The sequence below is a fragment of the Miscanthus floridulus genome, chromosome 18 (assembly GCF_019320115.1).
Source record: "Miscanthus floridulus cultivar M001 chromosome 18, ASM1932011v1, whole genome shotgun sequence".
Taxonomy (NCBI): domain Eukaryota; kingdom Viridiplantae; phylum Streptophyta; class Magnoliopsida; order Poales; family Poaceae; genus Miscanthus; species Miscanthus floridulus.
Window position 1 is genome coordinate 80,549,027 of NC_089597.1, and position 16,084 is coordinate 80,565,110.

Below are 16,084 nucleotides of genomic sequence, written 5' to 3' on the forward strand. Positions count from 1 at the left end.
GTACCCACAACGGCCGAGGGAGCCGATGGAGTATTGATAGATGCCGGCTCTGGTTGGTGATAGGCAGGCCCAACGTAATGCGGTGACGCTTGTCCTTCTTTGAGAGTTCGAACCACAGCATTATGAACAGTATTGGACATCACATTGGAATGATTAATCAAAGCATGATTTACTGCAGAATTAACCATCTCTTGAAGTTTATCAGGATTGGAGTCAAAGGTAACCTGCCGAGGCAATGGCAAATCTTGCTTCTGGATGACTTGTCCACTCTTGTTCAGGCTAAACGATTTCAGACAAAGCTGCCTGTATTCTTCTACAGCCTTTTCCATAGCCTGCCTCTGCTCTTCCTTAAGATCTTCTTCTGATACCGCGATAATGTTCCCCGCATCGATCTCGGAATTGAACATATTGATCGGATTGATTTGTCCCACCGAGCGTGCCAAAAGATGTGTTGATGCAAAAGTGGATCTGCAAACACAAAGGGCTAATACCCGAATCGATATCCAAGGCGTGCCAGTCGATTTGACCTGTTAATCGACAAGGATGAAGATACGAGCACTTTGGTCCTGACAACAGCGATACGCCCGGAAGTCACGGCCAAGAGGTACTCACGCGGAACTCGAGGATCGCCGAAGGTCGCACTGAAGCGATGCAGCTCGCCGAATCAATGAGAACTCGTAAAAAGGAAAAATAATGCAAATTGACGAAGTCGCCGAAAAGTAAGTAGATGCGAATAGAAGTAAAAATTGGTTTTGATATTGATTGATATATATTTATTACATTGCCCTTCACTCCATATTTATACCCTGATCTAAAGAGACACAACCAAACACAACTAGGACACCAAGCCCATATCTAAGGAAACACGTGACTCTTACATGAATCATACTCTAACAAATATAAAAAGGAAATCAACTCCTATCTATTTCCCTGTCCGCCTCAATTACGATGGAAATCTCACCGTCCTCCTTCCCATCGGCATACTCCCTGTTTCATCGGCAGTAGTCTTCAAGTCTTCCTTCATCGGCATACTCCCTGTTTCATCGGCAGTAGTCTTCAAGTCTTTCTTCATCGGCATCGACAATAACATCTCCAACCTTATCGGCAACGCCCGAGTCTAAATCAACCTTTCCATCGATCGCCACCATTCATCGGCAACCATCTTTACAAACTGATTTTCATCGGCTATCAGAGTATACAGTAACTTTCCCCTTGCTGATTAGTCCACTCTGATCATTTTGACACGTGCAAAAAAACGGTGTCAACACACTCTATCCCATATCCTGAAGTTGTTGGGAAAAACATTTGTTTGCTAGAAAGAATTCATCCTTCTATTCCTAAATTACCATAAAGTAATTATAATAATTCTAAATTTTGTCGGAAAATTCTACAAATTTACTTGGTAACATGATTTTGTTATATAATCTTTACATAAAAAATTCAAATGATTTTAGCAAGGTAACGGTATAAATTGTTCACAAATTATACATCTCTCGTATAGTAATATATGAAGAATATGAAAGATGTATCCAATCGTAAACAATATATACTACCACTTTGTTTAAATTGTGTCGGATGAAGAAATTACCAAAATAAAAGTTATAGATATTGATGATTTCTACAACTTCGTTGTTGACTACTTTTTCATTTGAAACCATTTACTCTCCCAAAATTCTATTTGAAGTTCTCATATTTTAAAATTCAAAATTTAAATTGTTCAAATAAAGTCGGATCAGGAAATGATCAAAATAAAAGTTGTAGATCTCGATGAGTTCTTAAACTTTTTAATTGGCCATTTTTTCATTTGAAATCATTTAACATTCCATATGTTCAAAGTTTTCATATTTTAAATTTAAATTTTTTAAATTGTTTGGCCAGGGTTTATTCTTGAAAATAGTACATGAAACTGTTTAGGTAATCTACTTCATATTAAAATTATGTCGGGGACCATAAAGATCATGTAAATCACAAATTTGCATTTTAGATTTAAATATATTTTGTTCAGAAAAAGAAAAAAAAAGAAAAGGTAAAAGGAATATTCAATTCTCCCCTGGCTCCACCAGCAGAAGCAGCCGCCACGTCGCCCCGAATAGCCACAGCCATCCGATCTTCCATCGTGTGGTCCAGATTGCTTGTATCCGCTTCAGTTGGAATCAGCTTCTTGTCGTCGCTCTCCGCCAATTTTTACAGCTTCTGCTGCTTCTCGTCCGAATCCGGTCGATCAAATATATACGCCAGCTTCTGCTTCTGCTTCTGCTTCAGGAAACTTCTCTCCCCCTCCTCTCTATCCTCTTCGCTCCCTCCCTCTCTCCCGACGCGCTCGTCGCCCCGACCGCCGCCGCTTCCCCGCCCGCGCCCCCGCCTTCCCTTCCTCTCCCTCTCCCTCTCCCTCTCCACCGATGTCGCCGTGTCTCGGCCGGCCCTCGGCGCCGTCGCCATAACGCGCCGCGCGCTGGCGGCGCGACGGCACCCCCGGGCTGCGGCGCACCGCACCGCGTCGGCCCCGGTGGTGGCCGTCCCTGGCCACGGCGCACCGCGGGTGGGCCGCGCCGGCGGCCGCCGGAGTGCCAGCCCTCGGTGCTGCCTCCTGACGCCGGTCTGCGTGTGCTCCTCTGTTTCACGAAGCCCTAGCTCGCGAGGTTTCACCACAAGGGGTACGAATAGATCGATAGAGTGGAGCCAGGCAGATTTGGTCATGGAGATGACTATGGTCGTCGAAGCCAGTTTCTCTCTTGCCTAACCACTGCTACACCAAGCTATCTGGGTTTCCTTTATTTCTCCATTCTTCATTCCATTTAATTAGTTGTCATGCTTCCTTTTGTGTCAAATCTGATGACACTAGCCACTAATTTCTATCGTACAGGTAGTAGTGGTTTAAATCGAAAGCCCCTTTTCTTACATTCAGTTTTCTTTATTTATTTTTAGGTGACAACAAATCGTTAAAGTTCAGTTCTATATTTATCCAGAGACCTGACAAAAAAATTTGAAAAAACACAGCATTTGAGTTGTTATAAATTCATAGTGCCGGTAGTTTCATTGTAGTGCTGATTGATAGAAATTGTATGAATATAAAGACAAGCATTTGTTTCTTCTCTTGACTTATTTACAGGTCTTTCGTGGAGTGGACATGGCCTTCCTTGTTTTCATGTTATGGATACGAGCTCCGTAGGTATTTCAGTTTTTGGTTATCCTGCTGACTATGTGGCCTCTATGTTGTCATTGTTGCTGTGAAGAGGCAATTTCCTTTAAAAACGGCTGTTCCGTCTTTTCTCAGGTTGATTTCTGCTGCACCTGTGTTAGGGGAGGCAATTTCCTTTAAAAACGGCTGTTCCGTCTTTTCTCAGGTTGATTTCTGCTGCAGCTGTGTTAGGCCTGCTTGGTTCCAAAGAACTACTGACTGTGCTGGATCTCATGATACATCTGTTACCAAATTTTGTTGCCTTGATTTATTTATGAATTATGATATCCATTTACATGTCCTTGTATACGCCTGTTACTTACAATTACTACATAGTTCAGCAGCACCAAAGAACAAATACATGATTTAGGTATTCATGATGACCTTAGTTTTTATCCCGGCCCAGGTTACACTAAAATGGGTAAAAAATGAATTTGGGTTTCTCCATCAGTGATACGATTCATTTAGACATACAGTTTTGCGGCTTCTATATAATGCCTGTCGTTTGTGTGTTCAAAACTAATGATTTTGTTAGCGTAGAAACTATAATGTTTTAAATTCGGTTGGAATTGTGTAGGTTCATCAGTCTGGTCATCTCCCATCGTTTCTGTGTGACAATGGCTACAGATAAGTAGGATCTGAATAAAACCATTGGTCAACTTAGTGAGAGCCTGCACAGAATATTTTGCTATAGGGAACCAAAATTCCAAGGTGATCTGCTTGCATCATCTATGTACAGTAGAGCTGGTCCATGAAGATTGAAGCAGCCATTATGAAATTATATCAGTTTTCCCTATGTTAGGACAAAAATAAAGGTCTGACCAAATTCCATCTTCTAAAAAGGAAGCAGCCTGCAACAGAAATGGAAGACATTGGTCGCCACCTTCTCTAGACTTTGTCTATTAAGCTTTTCTCTGTCAGCCTGAAATTCAGGTAGCACTTCTCCCTCTTTCTTGTTTTTTTCCCAGCCTAATTTCATCCAGCATTTAAAGATCAAGGTCCATTTTCTATGATCCCTAACTCCAAATCTTGTTGCCTCAGTGGTATCCTTTGTGACATCAACGTGTCCTATATCCAATTTTAGAAAATGCTGGCCTTCTTATTGGTGCCCCAATTTTACCATGGGTCACTTCTACTTCTAAACCTAGCAGCAATAGTTTCCCTCATATTTACCATTGCAGTTACCATAATGAAACAAACCTATTGAAAGGTCCTAATGGATGGTGGGGGGGGGGGGGGGGGGTGAATAGCCTATTGAAAATTTCTACAACAACACTTAGCAAAGATGTTAGACAATTAAATGGCGAAGCGAGTATTGCGTTAGCCTACTAAAAAAGCAAGCCACCTACCACAATTCTAGTGACTATAATTTCTAAGCACACAATGGTTAAATCACTACACTAAGTTAGTGTGCTCTCAAAGGCTAACTAAAGAGCCACACTAACCACTAGACCCGACACACGCTTGCTCTCAAAACTAATTATACTAAAGAGCGAAGCAACACTAGAAATGTAAATGCAAGGTAGGAGATGTGATGATTATACCACCAGTGTCGAGGATAGAGCCAATCACAATATGATGGAGCAATCAATCACAATCAATCAATGAATGCCGAGAAAACCTCGGACAAGGTGACACAAGATTTTTTTACCGAGGTTCACTTGCTTGCCGGCAAGCTAGTCCTCGTGGTGGCGATTCACTCACTTGTAGGTTCACGCGCTAATTGACATCACACGTCAAACCCGCAACTGGATGCCGCACAACCAACACAAGATGAAGATCACACAAGCCACGAGCAATGCACTAGAGTTGCCTTTGGCGCTCTGCTGGGGAAGACACAAGAACCCCTCACAATCACAATGATCGGAGCCGGAGACAATCACCTTCCTCCGCTCGACGATCCACCAATCACCGGGCCGTCTAGGTGTCAGCAAACATCAAGAGTAACAACTCCACCAGTCCAAATCGCCCAACTAGTGCCATAAGATGCTAGAACACTAAGCAATGCACTAGAGGCTCTCCAATCTCACTCAAGATGATGAAATCAAGTGTGCAAGTGAGTGGAGTGGTGTGCTCAGCTCTCAAAGGGTGTATGCAGCTGTTAGAACCGCCAATAGAGTGGCCAAGGCCGGCCATTAACTCTATTTATAAGCCCACAAGCAAATAGAGTAGTTACCCCTTTGGAGCCGCTTTCTGCGAGGGCACCGGACACGGCGGTGCCCCCCAACGGTCGAAACCAACGGCTAGTTTGACTAGCCGTGGTCACCGGACAGGGTGGTGGTGGCACCGCCCCTAGGGTGGCGGTGACCAACCAGCCAGCTGCCCAAAAACCCCCTTCTCTGGATTTTTATGGCGGTGCACCGCCCTCAAGGCGGCGGTGCCCGCGGCGGTGTTCAGCCCCAGCTTCCTTGCTCTCGGCTGAAAAACAGCGGTGGCACCGCCCTCACGGTGGCGGTGTACACCGGACACGCCGGTGCCACGCCCAACTCTGCTGCTTTCGGCAACGTCCAGGTGGGCACCGCCCTAGGGGTGGCGGTGCCCCCACCAGAACACCTCCCTCTCAGCCATCACTGTCGGTCACCGCCACAGGGGTGGCGGTGCACCGTCACAAAGGGTGGCGGTGCCCTCGGGGGAGCACCCCGAGCCTAACAACGCCTCCTTTTCTTCACCTTTTTCACCACCTTTGCAAATGTCCTAACACTCCAAGCGTTTCACCATCACGTGCAAGTGTGTTAGCATTTTCACAATCATTTTTTAAAGGTTAATCACTTCTCACGATTGTGCACTAGGCCTAAAATGCAATGCAAGTATTTTAACACCTAGTGGCACTAGATGATCAAGTTGTCCGATAAGAGCTCCCCTCTTAATAGTACGACCATCTATCCTAAATATGATCACACTTGCTAAGTGTCTCGATCACCAAACTAAAAAGCTCCTATTTAGTTTCACCTTTGCCTTGAGCTTTTTGTTTTTCTCTTTCTCCTTTTCAAGTCCAAGCACTTGATCATCATGGTCACGACACCATCATCATGATCTTCACCATTGCTCCATCACTTTGAATAGTGCTACCTATCTCATGATCACTTTGATAAACTAGGTTAGCACTTAGGGTTTCATCAATTCACCAAAACCAAACTAGAGCTTTCACCTATTAGTGATATGAAAAACATATCAGTTTCCTAATACTGAGAAAGGAGTGGCCTTACTGATTTGGTCACAATACAATGCTTCTTTTCTTACATCTAATTCCTTTAGTCTGTTTTTTGGCTAATTTTGACTCAAATTCAGGTTACATCATCATGATGGGAAAAATAGAGTGCTTCAAACCAATGCAGCTCATATTCTACCACAAAATTCATATTCAACTGCATGATCCTTCCTTTAAAATGGCAACGGCAATACAAATGAAGTTGTTGGCATTACTGAGGAATCTGATCTGGACAGAATTAGGTAATCTCTAAATTCATTTAAAAAGTAGTTTGTCCATGCGAGGTTGTTTCTTTATGCTTGTATAAATATGAACAGTGGTGGTAAGCCCATGACTTGCTATCATCGATTTTTTTTTGAAGACTAGCAAAAATAATTGACAAGCGGTATCCTCCTGCAATATTATTTTTACTTGCCCAAAAAGTATGGCGATGCCAGTTACTATTTCAGTATTACACTGCCTCTTAAATTACTCCACTCTGGGTCGTACTCCCTCCGTCCTGTAATATAGTACATTCTAGCATTCAAAATTTGTCCGCAAATACAATACATTCTAGAAGATAAAAATCATTTTTGCATTAAATACTTTCTATTTTTCAACCAATCACCATTAATCACGTTGATGAAAGCATCTGTGGTAGTTCCTGGTCCTAATTGTTTTCTCTTAATTTGTCTTAAAATTCCTAGAATGCACTGTATTACAGGACAGAGGGAGTAATGGACATGCATTAGTTGCTGCTGTGGTAGTTCCTGGTCCTAATTGTTTGGGAAAAAGAAGTGCACACATCCATGCTTACATTAGGATTTAATCTCTTTCGGTACAAAAAAAGGAAGAATTCCTAATTCCTATCTCCTTCCTATGCCCTTGTGGCATGGCCGTCGTGCTCTGACGTGCTCATGCTGCCTGAGTCCTTGGTCGATTGCTTACTTGCCTAATGAGGCTTGATTTACCAAAAAAAAAAGAGCATTATTGATGTAGTAATCTCATCGAGTCAGGCTGCTCTCATTTGTTTCGGCTGCATTTGGTTGCAGGAAACCTTGGTGTTTCAACTGAGTTGGACTTTATCATTTCTCCTGGCCTAATAGTGCCACTGATTCTTATCTTTGTAATAGTGCGGTGATGATCAAGTTATTGGGAAGTACCTGCTGCTCTATAGCAACATGAACAAAGGTTAGCCTTAAGCCTATTTTTTGGTGCCTACAAAAGGAAAAAAAAACTATTTGATTCTTGCTGATGCCTCTATTTCTATGGCTCTGAGAAGCATTTTAGTCCAACTGATTTTTGCAGAAAGTCTCATAGTTGTCTACTATTTTACTTTACTGCAGTTTGATATCTTCAATATCATTTTCTTTCTGTTGATTTTTCCTACAAATATATGTCCAGTTTTGATTCAATAGAATTCAGTGTCCATTTGAACCTAGCAACTTCAACAAGATTATAGTCAATTAATTAACAGCAGCTCTTAATGTTTGCTGGAACAGAATGTCCGTCCGTGGCTTTTAGCCTTGCAATCTATGCTTCAGCCTCAAACCCACTCAATAAACATGTGTTACATTCTAACACCGTCCATTTCTCATTATCGAATTAACATACTATCATCTATTGCGCTCTTTTCCATACACCATTACCTTAAAACCCTGTTAATACACTTTCTGTAAACTTGCAGGCAAAGTACGACTCTACCAGACTACAGACACAATAACCTTCAAAAATAGCTGCAATCACAACTGCTTCAATATCATAAACTCGGATAGGAGACTTCTTATGCAGGAAAGAACCTCTGAGAAGACCAACTCAAATTTAGTGCCCCTTCAAATTTCGCTATTTCTAACAAGTAAACATGCAACACGACCACTTAACATCCACATCAGTCACAGAATGTTCAGACAAGTCCACTCCGAATTACCTTGTCCAATATGTACAGGTAACATATGAACCCTATGTGCACAAACCTAAACATAAATCGCTTGTTGGCGCGCGCGAGGGCGCGCGGGTTATACTAGTTCAGCCAATAAAAGAGGTGGCCTAGAAGTGGCTCTCAGACCCGCACCGTGTTTGTGGCCTGCCAGAGGCCCAAACGCCTCCCCTTTGAAGCCCAGCACATGAAACCCTAATGGGAAGTGAATCTCAGCCTTTGATTTCAATCCGACGGTCAAAAATCATCCGGACAGGAAATACTCGTATAAAAGCTGAGTGAAAACCCTTCACCTGCTTCTTCACGCACTCCTTCCCCTCTCCTTCCCCTGCTTCTTCACGCACGCGCCGCACACACAGAGAGCAGCGCACGTCGCCTTATGGCTGGCTCCGTGAGCTAGCTGCGTCTTGCCCTCTCTTCATTTCTTTCACGTTTTTGAGGCGATCAAGGGCGAGTTCGTTCGTGTGTGATGCAGGAACCCGTTGATTCGTGTTTTTTTCCTTGCTTGCATGCTTCAATTAGCGAATCTGTTGCTGAGCAGTAAGAGAGCAGCACATGTTCTTCGAATGAATTAATTAATAACTAGTAGACTACAGTAGTAGAATTAATTATGCATTTTCTCTGAATGTTGATATGCTTGTTACTGCATCTAGTAGTAGCACAAACAGATGGACGTACCCAGTGCAGAGAGCGTGCAGAGAGCTCCCGCTCTGTGCGGGGTCTGGGGAAGGGTGTTAGTGGCAAGCCTTGCCCTCGCCTGTGCAATGCGAGGAGACCGCGACTCGAACCCGGGACCTTCCGGTCACAGGCGATAAGACTCTACCGCTTGCACCAGGCCCGCCCTTCTAGTAGCACAAACAGATATAAAAGGAAAAGTGATTCTAGCTGTATCAACTAATTCTGCATGGTATGTGATGTACTTCTTCCCTGATTTGGAGTTGTGACAGCAAGTGTTTTTTTGGCAAGTTAAGGGGGAAATTTATTCTCATTGTCTGATCTAGATAAAGCAGCATTGCCTGTAGCCACAGCACCTTAGCAATTGTTTTATTTGTCTAAGGTAGGATTAAAAATACCTGATTGTTTGTTATTTTTGGCTCTTTCAGATATAGAATTCCTTGATTAATCTGGATAGGGCAGTGCCGACAAAAGCCACATTCTTGCCGCCTTTGTAAGTTCTGCTTCCATATGTTCTGCACTATATTCCCAGTCAGCATTGTTAGACCTTATGCCAATTATTATTCATTGCGGTTAATTTTAAAAATTTGCACTCATGTTAGCAGTCAGCATTGTTACACCTTATGCAAATAAGTATCATCCCTACCTCCGTAAATATATTAGATTCTGTCTCTGGATTGGGACAGAGGGTATTTGAGAGCCTTGTCATATGTGGTTTTAAGCTACCACCGTGTAAAAATTTTTATTTAGCCTTGCCAACCGATGCGAGCTCTCACTACTGAATATAATTTTTTTTTTCATATATAAAGTTGTTGTCATATGTATCAACTTTTATTTAGCCTTGCCAACTGATGTGAGCCCTGACCTTAACTATTTGGTGTTCCAATGCAGGTTGCAGATTCTGGGCTGATGAAGAAAAGAAAGGGGTTCAGTTAAGTTCAGAGATAGCATTTTGGTCGGTTCTTGTGGCTCCTCTTTGTTGCTTGTGCAGTATTTGCACATTCTTCCCACTGCCATCAGATTGCTTGTGCAGGAACTCGGTGCTAGCTGGCTGGAACTTGTTCAGTTGACTAGATCATTTTGTATTCATGCTTTTGTATGGAGACATGGCTGCAACATGTGCTTTTGTATGGGTTGAGACATTATTTATGGCTGGAATATATTTATATATTATGTTTTATGGGTTGGTCATTATAATATAATTATGCAATTGCTTGTGTGGTCTATAATCTGTGATTATTTTATTGGGCTGGCCCACAATATGGGCTTGAATTGTAATGTTGGGCTGTAATGAAAAAAACCAATTTATAGCTGGGCCAAAAAACATTGGGATAATTGGGCTGATTGTAATTGAAAATAAAAAGAAAAAAGCCCATGCTATATGGGTTGAATGTGATTGCCACGTCATTAGCCATGTCATTTGCCACATAACCTGCCTTGTCATCTGCCACGTCACATGTGACATGTCATCATACATGTAGTGCTATTCTGTTCAATACGTTATAACGAGTTTAGTCTCGTCACTGCATCAATGATAGGAGAATTATCGTCACTGTATCAATGACAATGTCCTCTGGTGGTCATAGAGGCTGGGTAGTGACCCACCTTCTGTGACGATAGTCACTTTATCACTGCAGGTAGTGACAGGAAACATGCTGTTATCATTATAATCTAATTGTCACATAAGCTCAAAATTTTTGTAGTAAGAGGACAACTTTCTTTATTGCCACAAGATCAGAATCAACAAGGTCTGGTTCTTTTCTCACAAATAGAGGTACTCAGTCTCTCATCTGTGGAATCTCTCACAACAGCGATGACTTTGGATAGACTTAGAGAAACATCAACGGGATCTCTCATAGTAGCGATGACTCTAGCTAGAATTAGAGAAAACTAACACCTAGAGATGGAAAACACTTACCAGAAGAGAGCTGGCTTGGGCAGCGACTCCTCTTATTTATAGAGCTATTAGACATTTCCAAACCTTCTCTTAGATATTTCCTTGAACCACTTAATCACAGGGGCATAATGGTCTAAGTTGGGTTCCTTGCATCGGATGGCCATGATCCCTTCATGAGGACGCTTCACCTCAACACAAGCTCTCCAGTGACACCACATGGTGCCCCGAGATCCACCTCGGGTTTTGAGTCCCAACCCCGGCAAACTATCCGCCCATGGTTTTGAGGACGAAACCGCCAAACCCAACTGGATTCACATATCTATTACGCTTCCTCCACGATCTCGACACATGTCACCACTTGTCCATGACCGCCCGATGACCATGTCCTCACGCCACCACTTGACTTGATCAACCAACATCTTGACTTTGTCAACATGGTCTACGCCATGTCCACATGTACACACTTGCTTGTTGATGTCCCAAGTGTTAGCCACACATGGTCAGTGCTCTAGCCCTCAGTCCCTCAGTCCAAGCCTTCGCGTTCATCTTTCACTGCTCCCAGTCCATCGACATGAACTCGCTTGACCTTCTCCATTGCTATTGACCATCTCAGTGCTCCACACTTACACATCACAAGACAAGAGACATGTTGCACAACACCATACTCACGCTATGGTTAGTCTCCAACACTAAACGAAGGCCTGATCACCTCTTGATTATCATTCATCACTCACCACACATGGGCGCATATCAACCATGTGTTCGCAAGGTTTAACTTGGATTGTATATTTTTGTGTTAGTTTGGACTTGTGTTGTCAAACTTATATCTCATGTTCTTAAGAGAACATTGTGGCCGGATTTGATGTATGGACTCGTGACTCAAACATGATGTATATTTTGATGCATTGTGTAGGTTGTGGAAATGCATTATCACTGCTGACCCTAAACAAACCGTTGGCGATATAGTAAAATCGGTGGTGATGATCAAGACATTACCGCCAAACAAAACACCGCACTGGTGGTGTCGGTGCAGAAAGTGACCAACTAGTAAATATTTGTAGTTTTGCTGTACGTTGTGATCGGAGGTGGCCTAGCACTCAATGACATAGGATTTATACTGGTTCAGGCAACGTGCCCTACGTCCAGTCGGGGTCGGTCGGCGACTTTATTCCTGAGCCCAGGTGCTCAAAGTCTGTAGTGGGGGTACAAACGAGAAGGAGGAAGAAGGGGGTGTACAAGAGGTTCGGTCAGCTCCGACCGGAAGGGTCGTGGTCAGAACTTGGCGGTCCTGTGGTTGGGAGCATTGATGTCGATCTAGTGAGTCTGGGCTTGAAGAAATCGATCTCCCCTTCGGGGGAGGGAGCGCATCCCCTTTTATAGATGAAGGAGATGGCTCTTTACAGGTGAGAGAGAGAGAGTACAGATATTTCTAAGTCTTGCTGCCTACGGTGATGAAAACTGGATAATGGTTGAAGCCCCCCAATATTGTCGATGTCGCTGTAGGATGTCAGATGTGCACGGGGGATCGAGATATCTTCTTTAGGAAGGATGGACGCCGGTACCTGCAAATACTTCTGGATGCCTGGTGGCATGTGAGGAGCCGCGCTATGTTCACTCGGTATGGCAGATCCTGGAGCCCATAGCGCGATCGATGTCCAAAGACACGCGGGGGGCTTACCATATGAGAGTTTCTAGCGGCCCCTACAATACTTTGTGTCAGGGTGGCTGCAGAGCACTGCTTCGTGCAGGGTATGGTCCCTGGTACAGTGGTGTTGACTTGTGAGCCATGCCTTGCCTTTCTTCATACGCCTTCTGGTTCTTTTCTGAGTGGGTGTCCCCGGTCGGATGGTCCCTAGTCGGTTCTAGCGCGCTAATTGGAGAATAGTGATGGCTGTGTTTTTCTATGAATCCCGGTCGGAGACACGGGGTTGGAGTCGGAGGTGGTCCTTGGGTCAGGCCTTCTGAGTGGAGGCCGTGCGGAGGTAGCTGGGGCCTGACGCTAGCGCTCCAATCGGAGAGGCCGTTTGGAGCTGGCCTGAGCCTGAGCTAGCGCTCCGGTCGGAGAGATAAGCCCAAAGGCGGCCTGGGCCTGAACGAGTGCTCCGGTCTGTTGGTTTTAGACTTTTGGGCCGCTCTAGAAGAAAGAAAGGCCATTTTCCTGGGCCGAGCCCTAGCGTGGAAGCCAGTCCCCGAGGGACCCTGGGTTTATGAAACCGATAGGAGCCCCCGAGCCCACGGGCGATTCGGGCAAAATTGTCCGGGGGATTTTTGTCTTGCCGGCGGCGGGTGCGCGTGAGCGCACCTGCGAGTGTAGCTCCTGAGCCCCAGGCGGTTCGGGCCGAACCGGTTGGGGGTATTGTCTCAGCAGGCGTATATGCATGTTTTTTAGTTTGAGATGGAATTTTGTTTAACCATGGCGTCGTTGCGCAGCCGAGGTGTTTTTAAGCGCGGAGATTGGATTGAGACAGAACTTAATGATCCCGGTGTCGGTGCATGCCGGGGATCAGATGAGGAAGTTTTTAGTTTTTGAAACAAGCCCTAGCGTCGGTGCGCGCCGTGAACGAAAATAACTTAGTTTTGGATGCAACAGAGTTCGATCTTTGGCGTCGGTGCATGCCGTGGGATCGGGTAAGGTGGAGTCATGAGTAGACCCAGGCGTCGGTGCTCGCTGTGGATCGAAAGAGTTAGTTTTAGTTAGTGAAGCCGTCTGAAGCCGTTACGCGAGTTAAGGAGTCGCGGTCCCAAGCCATAGCCGGATGTCGCCTATCTCGTCGACACGAATTAAGGAGTCGCGGTCCCAAGCCATAGCTGGATGTTGCCTATCCCATCGACGCAAGTTAAGGAGTCACGGTCCCAAGCCGTAGCCGGATGTCGCCATCCCATCGACGCGAATTTGGAGTCGCGGTCCCATGGCGTTTAAACCCTCGAGCCCTGTCGGGCCTTCGTGGGGGCTATGAGTTGTTTTTGCGCTACCCCATCCGGTTCCTCACAACCAGAGGGGCTGAGTTTCATCGTCTGTCCCGATCGCTCGGGCTCGAAGACTAGCTCGGTGAGCTCGCTAACGGGTGTGATCGAGTGGAATCCGGGTCCGTCATTCGTGACGGGGTCGGCATAGACCTCTTGTGACATTCCACTACTCCTTTACCTACAGCCGGCAGATGCCTAGGTCATTCTATAGACCGACCCATGTGGCCTGACAGCCTCCCCTCGATGGAGATTCTGTGGGCTTGGTGGGTTCAGGATCGAACGAGAAGGTTGAGATGACCCGGTTTGCCAGACCGGGCGAAGGCCGCACGGTGCTCATCTATGGTTTTCTCCCCTGGCTCTGTTTGGTTGCTCATGTCGAATGAGGCAAGCCACCGCTTCGTGCGCAACATGGAGCGTTTTGGTGCATTTCGCTGCACATGCGATGCTTAGTTCCCCAGCCCCCGGGCGGTTCATGCCCTAACCGTCTGGGGGGTTCAGGCATATGAGATGAATGCGCGTATGTATGAATGATTTGTAATGAAATAGAGGGGCTTTGATGGTGTTTTACCTTGAAGACTGGAGCGACGGGGTTCGTCGGGCTCCAGTCGGAAACGTCCGTCCAGGACCTGCGCTTGTCAATCGTGGGTTAGTCCTCGCGTGAACAGTTTTGTGTTTAATGAACATATGCTTACCTTGATGACCTGAGAGACGGGGTTCAGAGAGCTTCAGTCGGAAATGTCCGACCGAGACCCGTGCTCGTCGTTCGAGATGGAGTCAGCATGGCCCGCATGGGGCGCCCCTTCGCTTCCTACCTGTATCTCAGGTGCTTATCTTGAGTGAATCGATCGACTCAGGAGGCTGGTTGATCTCTCCTGGGTGACTCGATCGACTCAGGAAGGTTTGGTGGTCTCTTCTTGGCAGAGATTCCTTGCTCTTCCTTCCTTCTTCTTTCTCACCGAGAGTGCCTGTACGCTGCGGTGGTTCCTAAGTGAGAGGAAGAGTGAGTGAGGGGGAGGACTTACGGATCCTTTTGGAAACCCAGAGCGTGATGTCGGATTGGAGGTGAATGTCACCCCGGTCTTGGCCGAGCCGGATGCCGCATCGTCGGGAAGTGAGTAGCTCGAGCCTTCGTCGGTTGCACCATCGTCAGATGTCGCCAGGCCACCCCAGTAGCATGTAAAAATAATAGTAGTTTAGTGGAAGCGGATATTTTTAAATTTGTGGGGGAAGCCCCCGTATAAAACATTCGTGTGCTTAACAGTTATAATGGTATTTTGTTTTTTGTGATGGAGTCATTCCGTTCGGGGAAGCTTGTTCCCTTCCGTTCCTTAGTTTCTCCTTAGCATAATTTTGTTTTAAATTTCTTTCTATTTCGTACCTGCCCGTTTGTTCCGTAGGTCGCAACTTTGCGAGCCCGGGGCGTGGCCCACGAGGCTCGGTCGGTTGTAGCCGTAGGAAAAGGCGGGGTGCGATCAGTCGAAATGTTCTAAAGAAAAGTTACGTAAGGTAAAACAAAAGAACAAACTACCCTTCCATTAGGGTAGGAAGGAATTTTCCATACAACAGTAAACAAAATAGAGAGGTAGTACTCAATATTTGTATATTTATGGAGCCCCCGAGCGACCCGGGTTGAAAGCGTTCGGGCAGGGGCGCTCTTACAGGAGCATGTGCTTTAATCGAAGGTGTTTAGACCAGTTTCTAAGGGAAAAAACGATGTAGCTGTTCAATGTTCCAAGTGTTGTTGAGAACATTGCCATTGTTGTCCTCCAATCGGTAGGTGCCCGGTCAGATTACTTTGGTTACCGTATAGGGTCCTTCCTAGGGTGGAGAGAGCTTGTGTTTTTCCTTTGTTGATTGGGTCCTTCGTAGCATGAGATCACTGACTTCGAGAATCCTTCCTCTGATCTTCCTTTCGTGGTACCTGCGGAGGGTCTATTGATAGCGAGCGGAGCGGATGACGGTTGTCTCATGGGCCTCTTCGAGCAGGTCGACTGTGTCTTGTTGAGCTACCGCGGCTCGGTCGCGGTCGAAAGCTTTTACTCTCGGTGCGCCGTGGTCGAGGTCGGAGGGCAACACAACTTCCGCTCTGTAGGCCAGGAAGAAAGGTGTGAATCCTGTGGATCGGTTTGGGGTCGTTCTTAGGCTCCAGAGGATCGCTGGGACCTCTGCAACCCACAGCCCGGCGTGTTTGTTGAGTCGGTCGAAGATGCACGTTTTGAGTCCTTGGAGGACCATGCCGTTGGC

The 16,084-nt window shown here is 45.6% G+C and overlaps 1 protein-coding gene across 1 annotated transcript; it reads left to right on the forward strand.

Moving 5' to 3' along the window:
- Positions 1 to 1,407: 1,407 nt before the first annotated feature.
- LOC136524074 (uncharacterized) lies at positions 1,408 to 10,018 on the forward strand. The gene is made up of 9 exons (XM_066517552.1): positions 1,408 to 1,458; positions 2,006 to 2,654; positions 3,110 to 3,169; positions 3,275 to 4,111; positions 6,467 to 6,628; positions 7,418 to 7,556; positions 8,053 to 8,310; positions 8,955 to 9,469; positions 9,868 to 10,018. Exons 1-4 carry the CDS (start codon positions 1,408 to 1,410, stop codon positions 3,277 to 3,279), a joined length of 765 nt encoding a protein of 254 aa, XP_066373649.1. The 3' UTR covers positions 3,280 to 4,111; positions 6,467 to 6,628; positions 7,418 to 7,556; positions 8,053 to 8,310; positions 8,955 to 9,469; positions 9,868 to 10,018.
- The last annotated feature ends 6,066 nt before the right edge of the window (positions 10,019 to 16,084 follow it).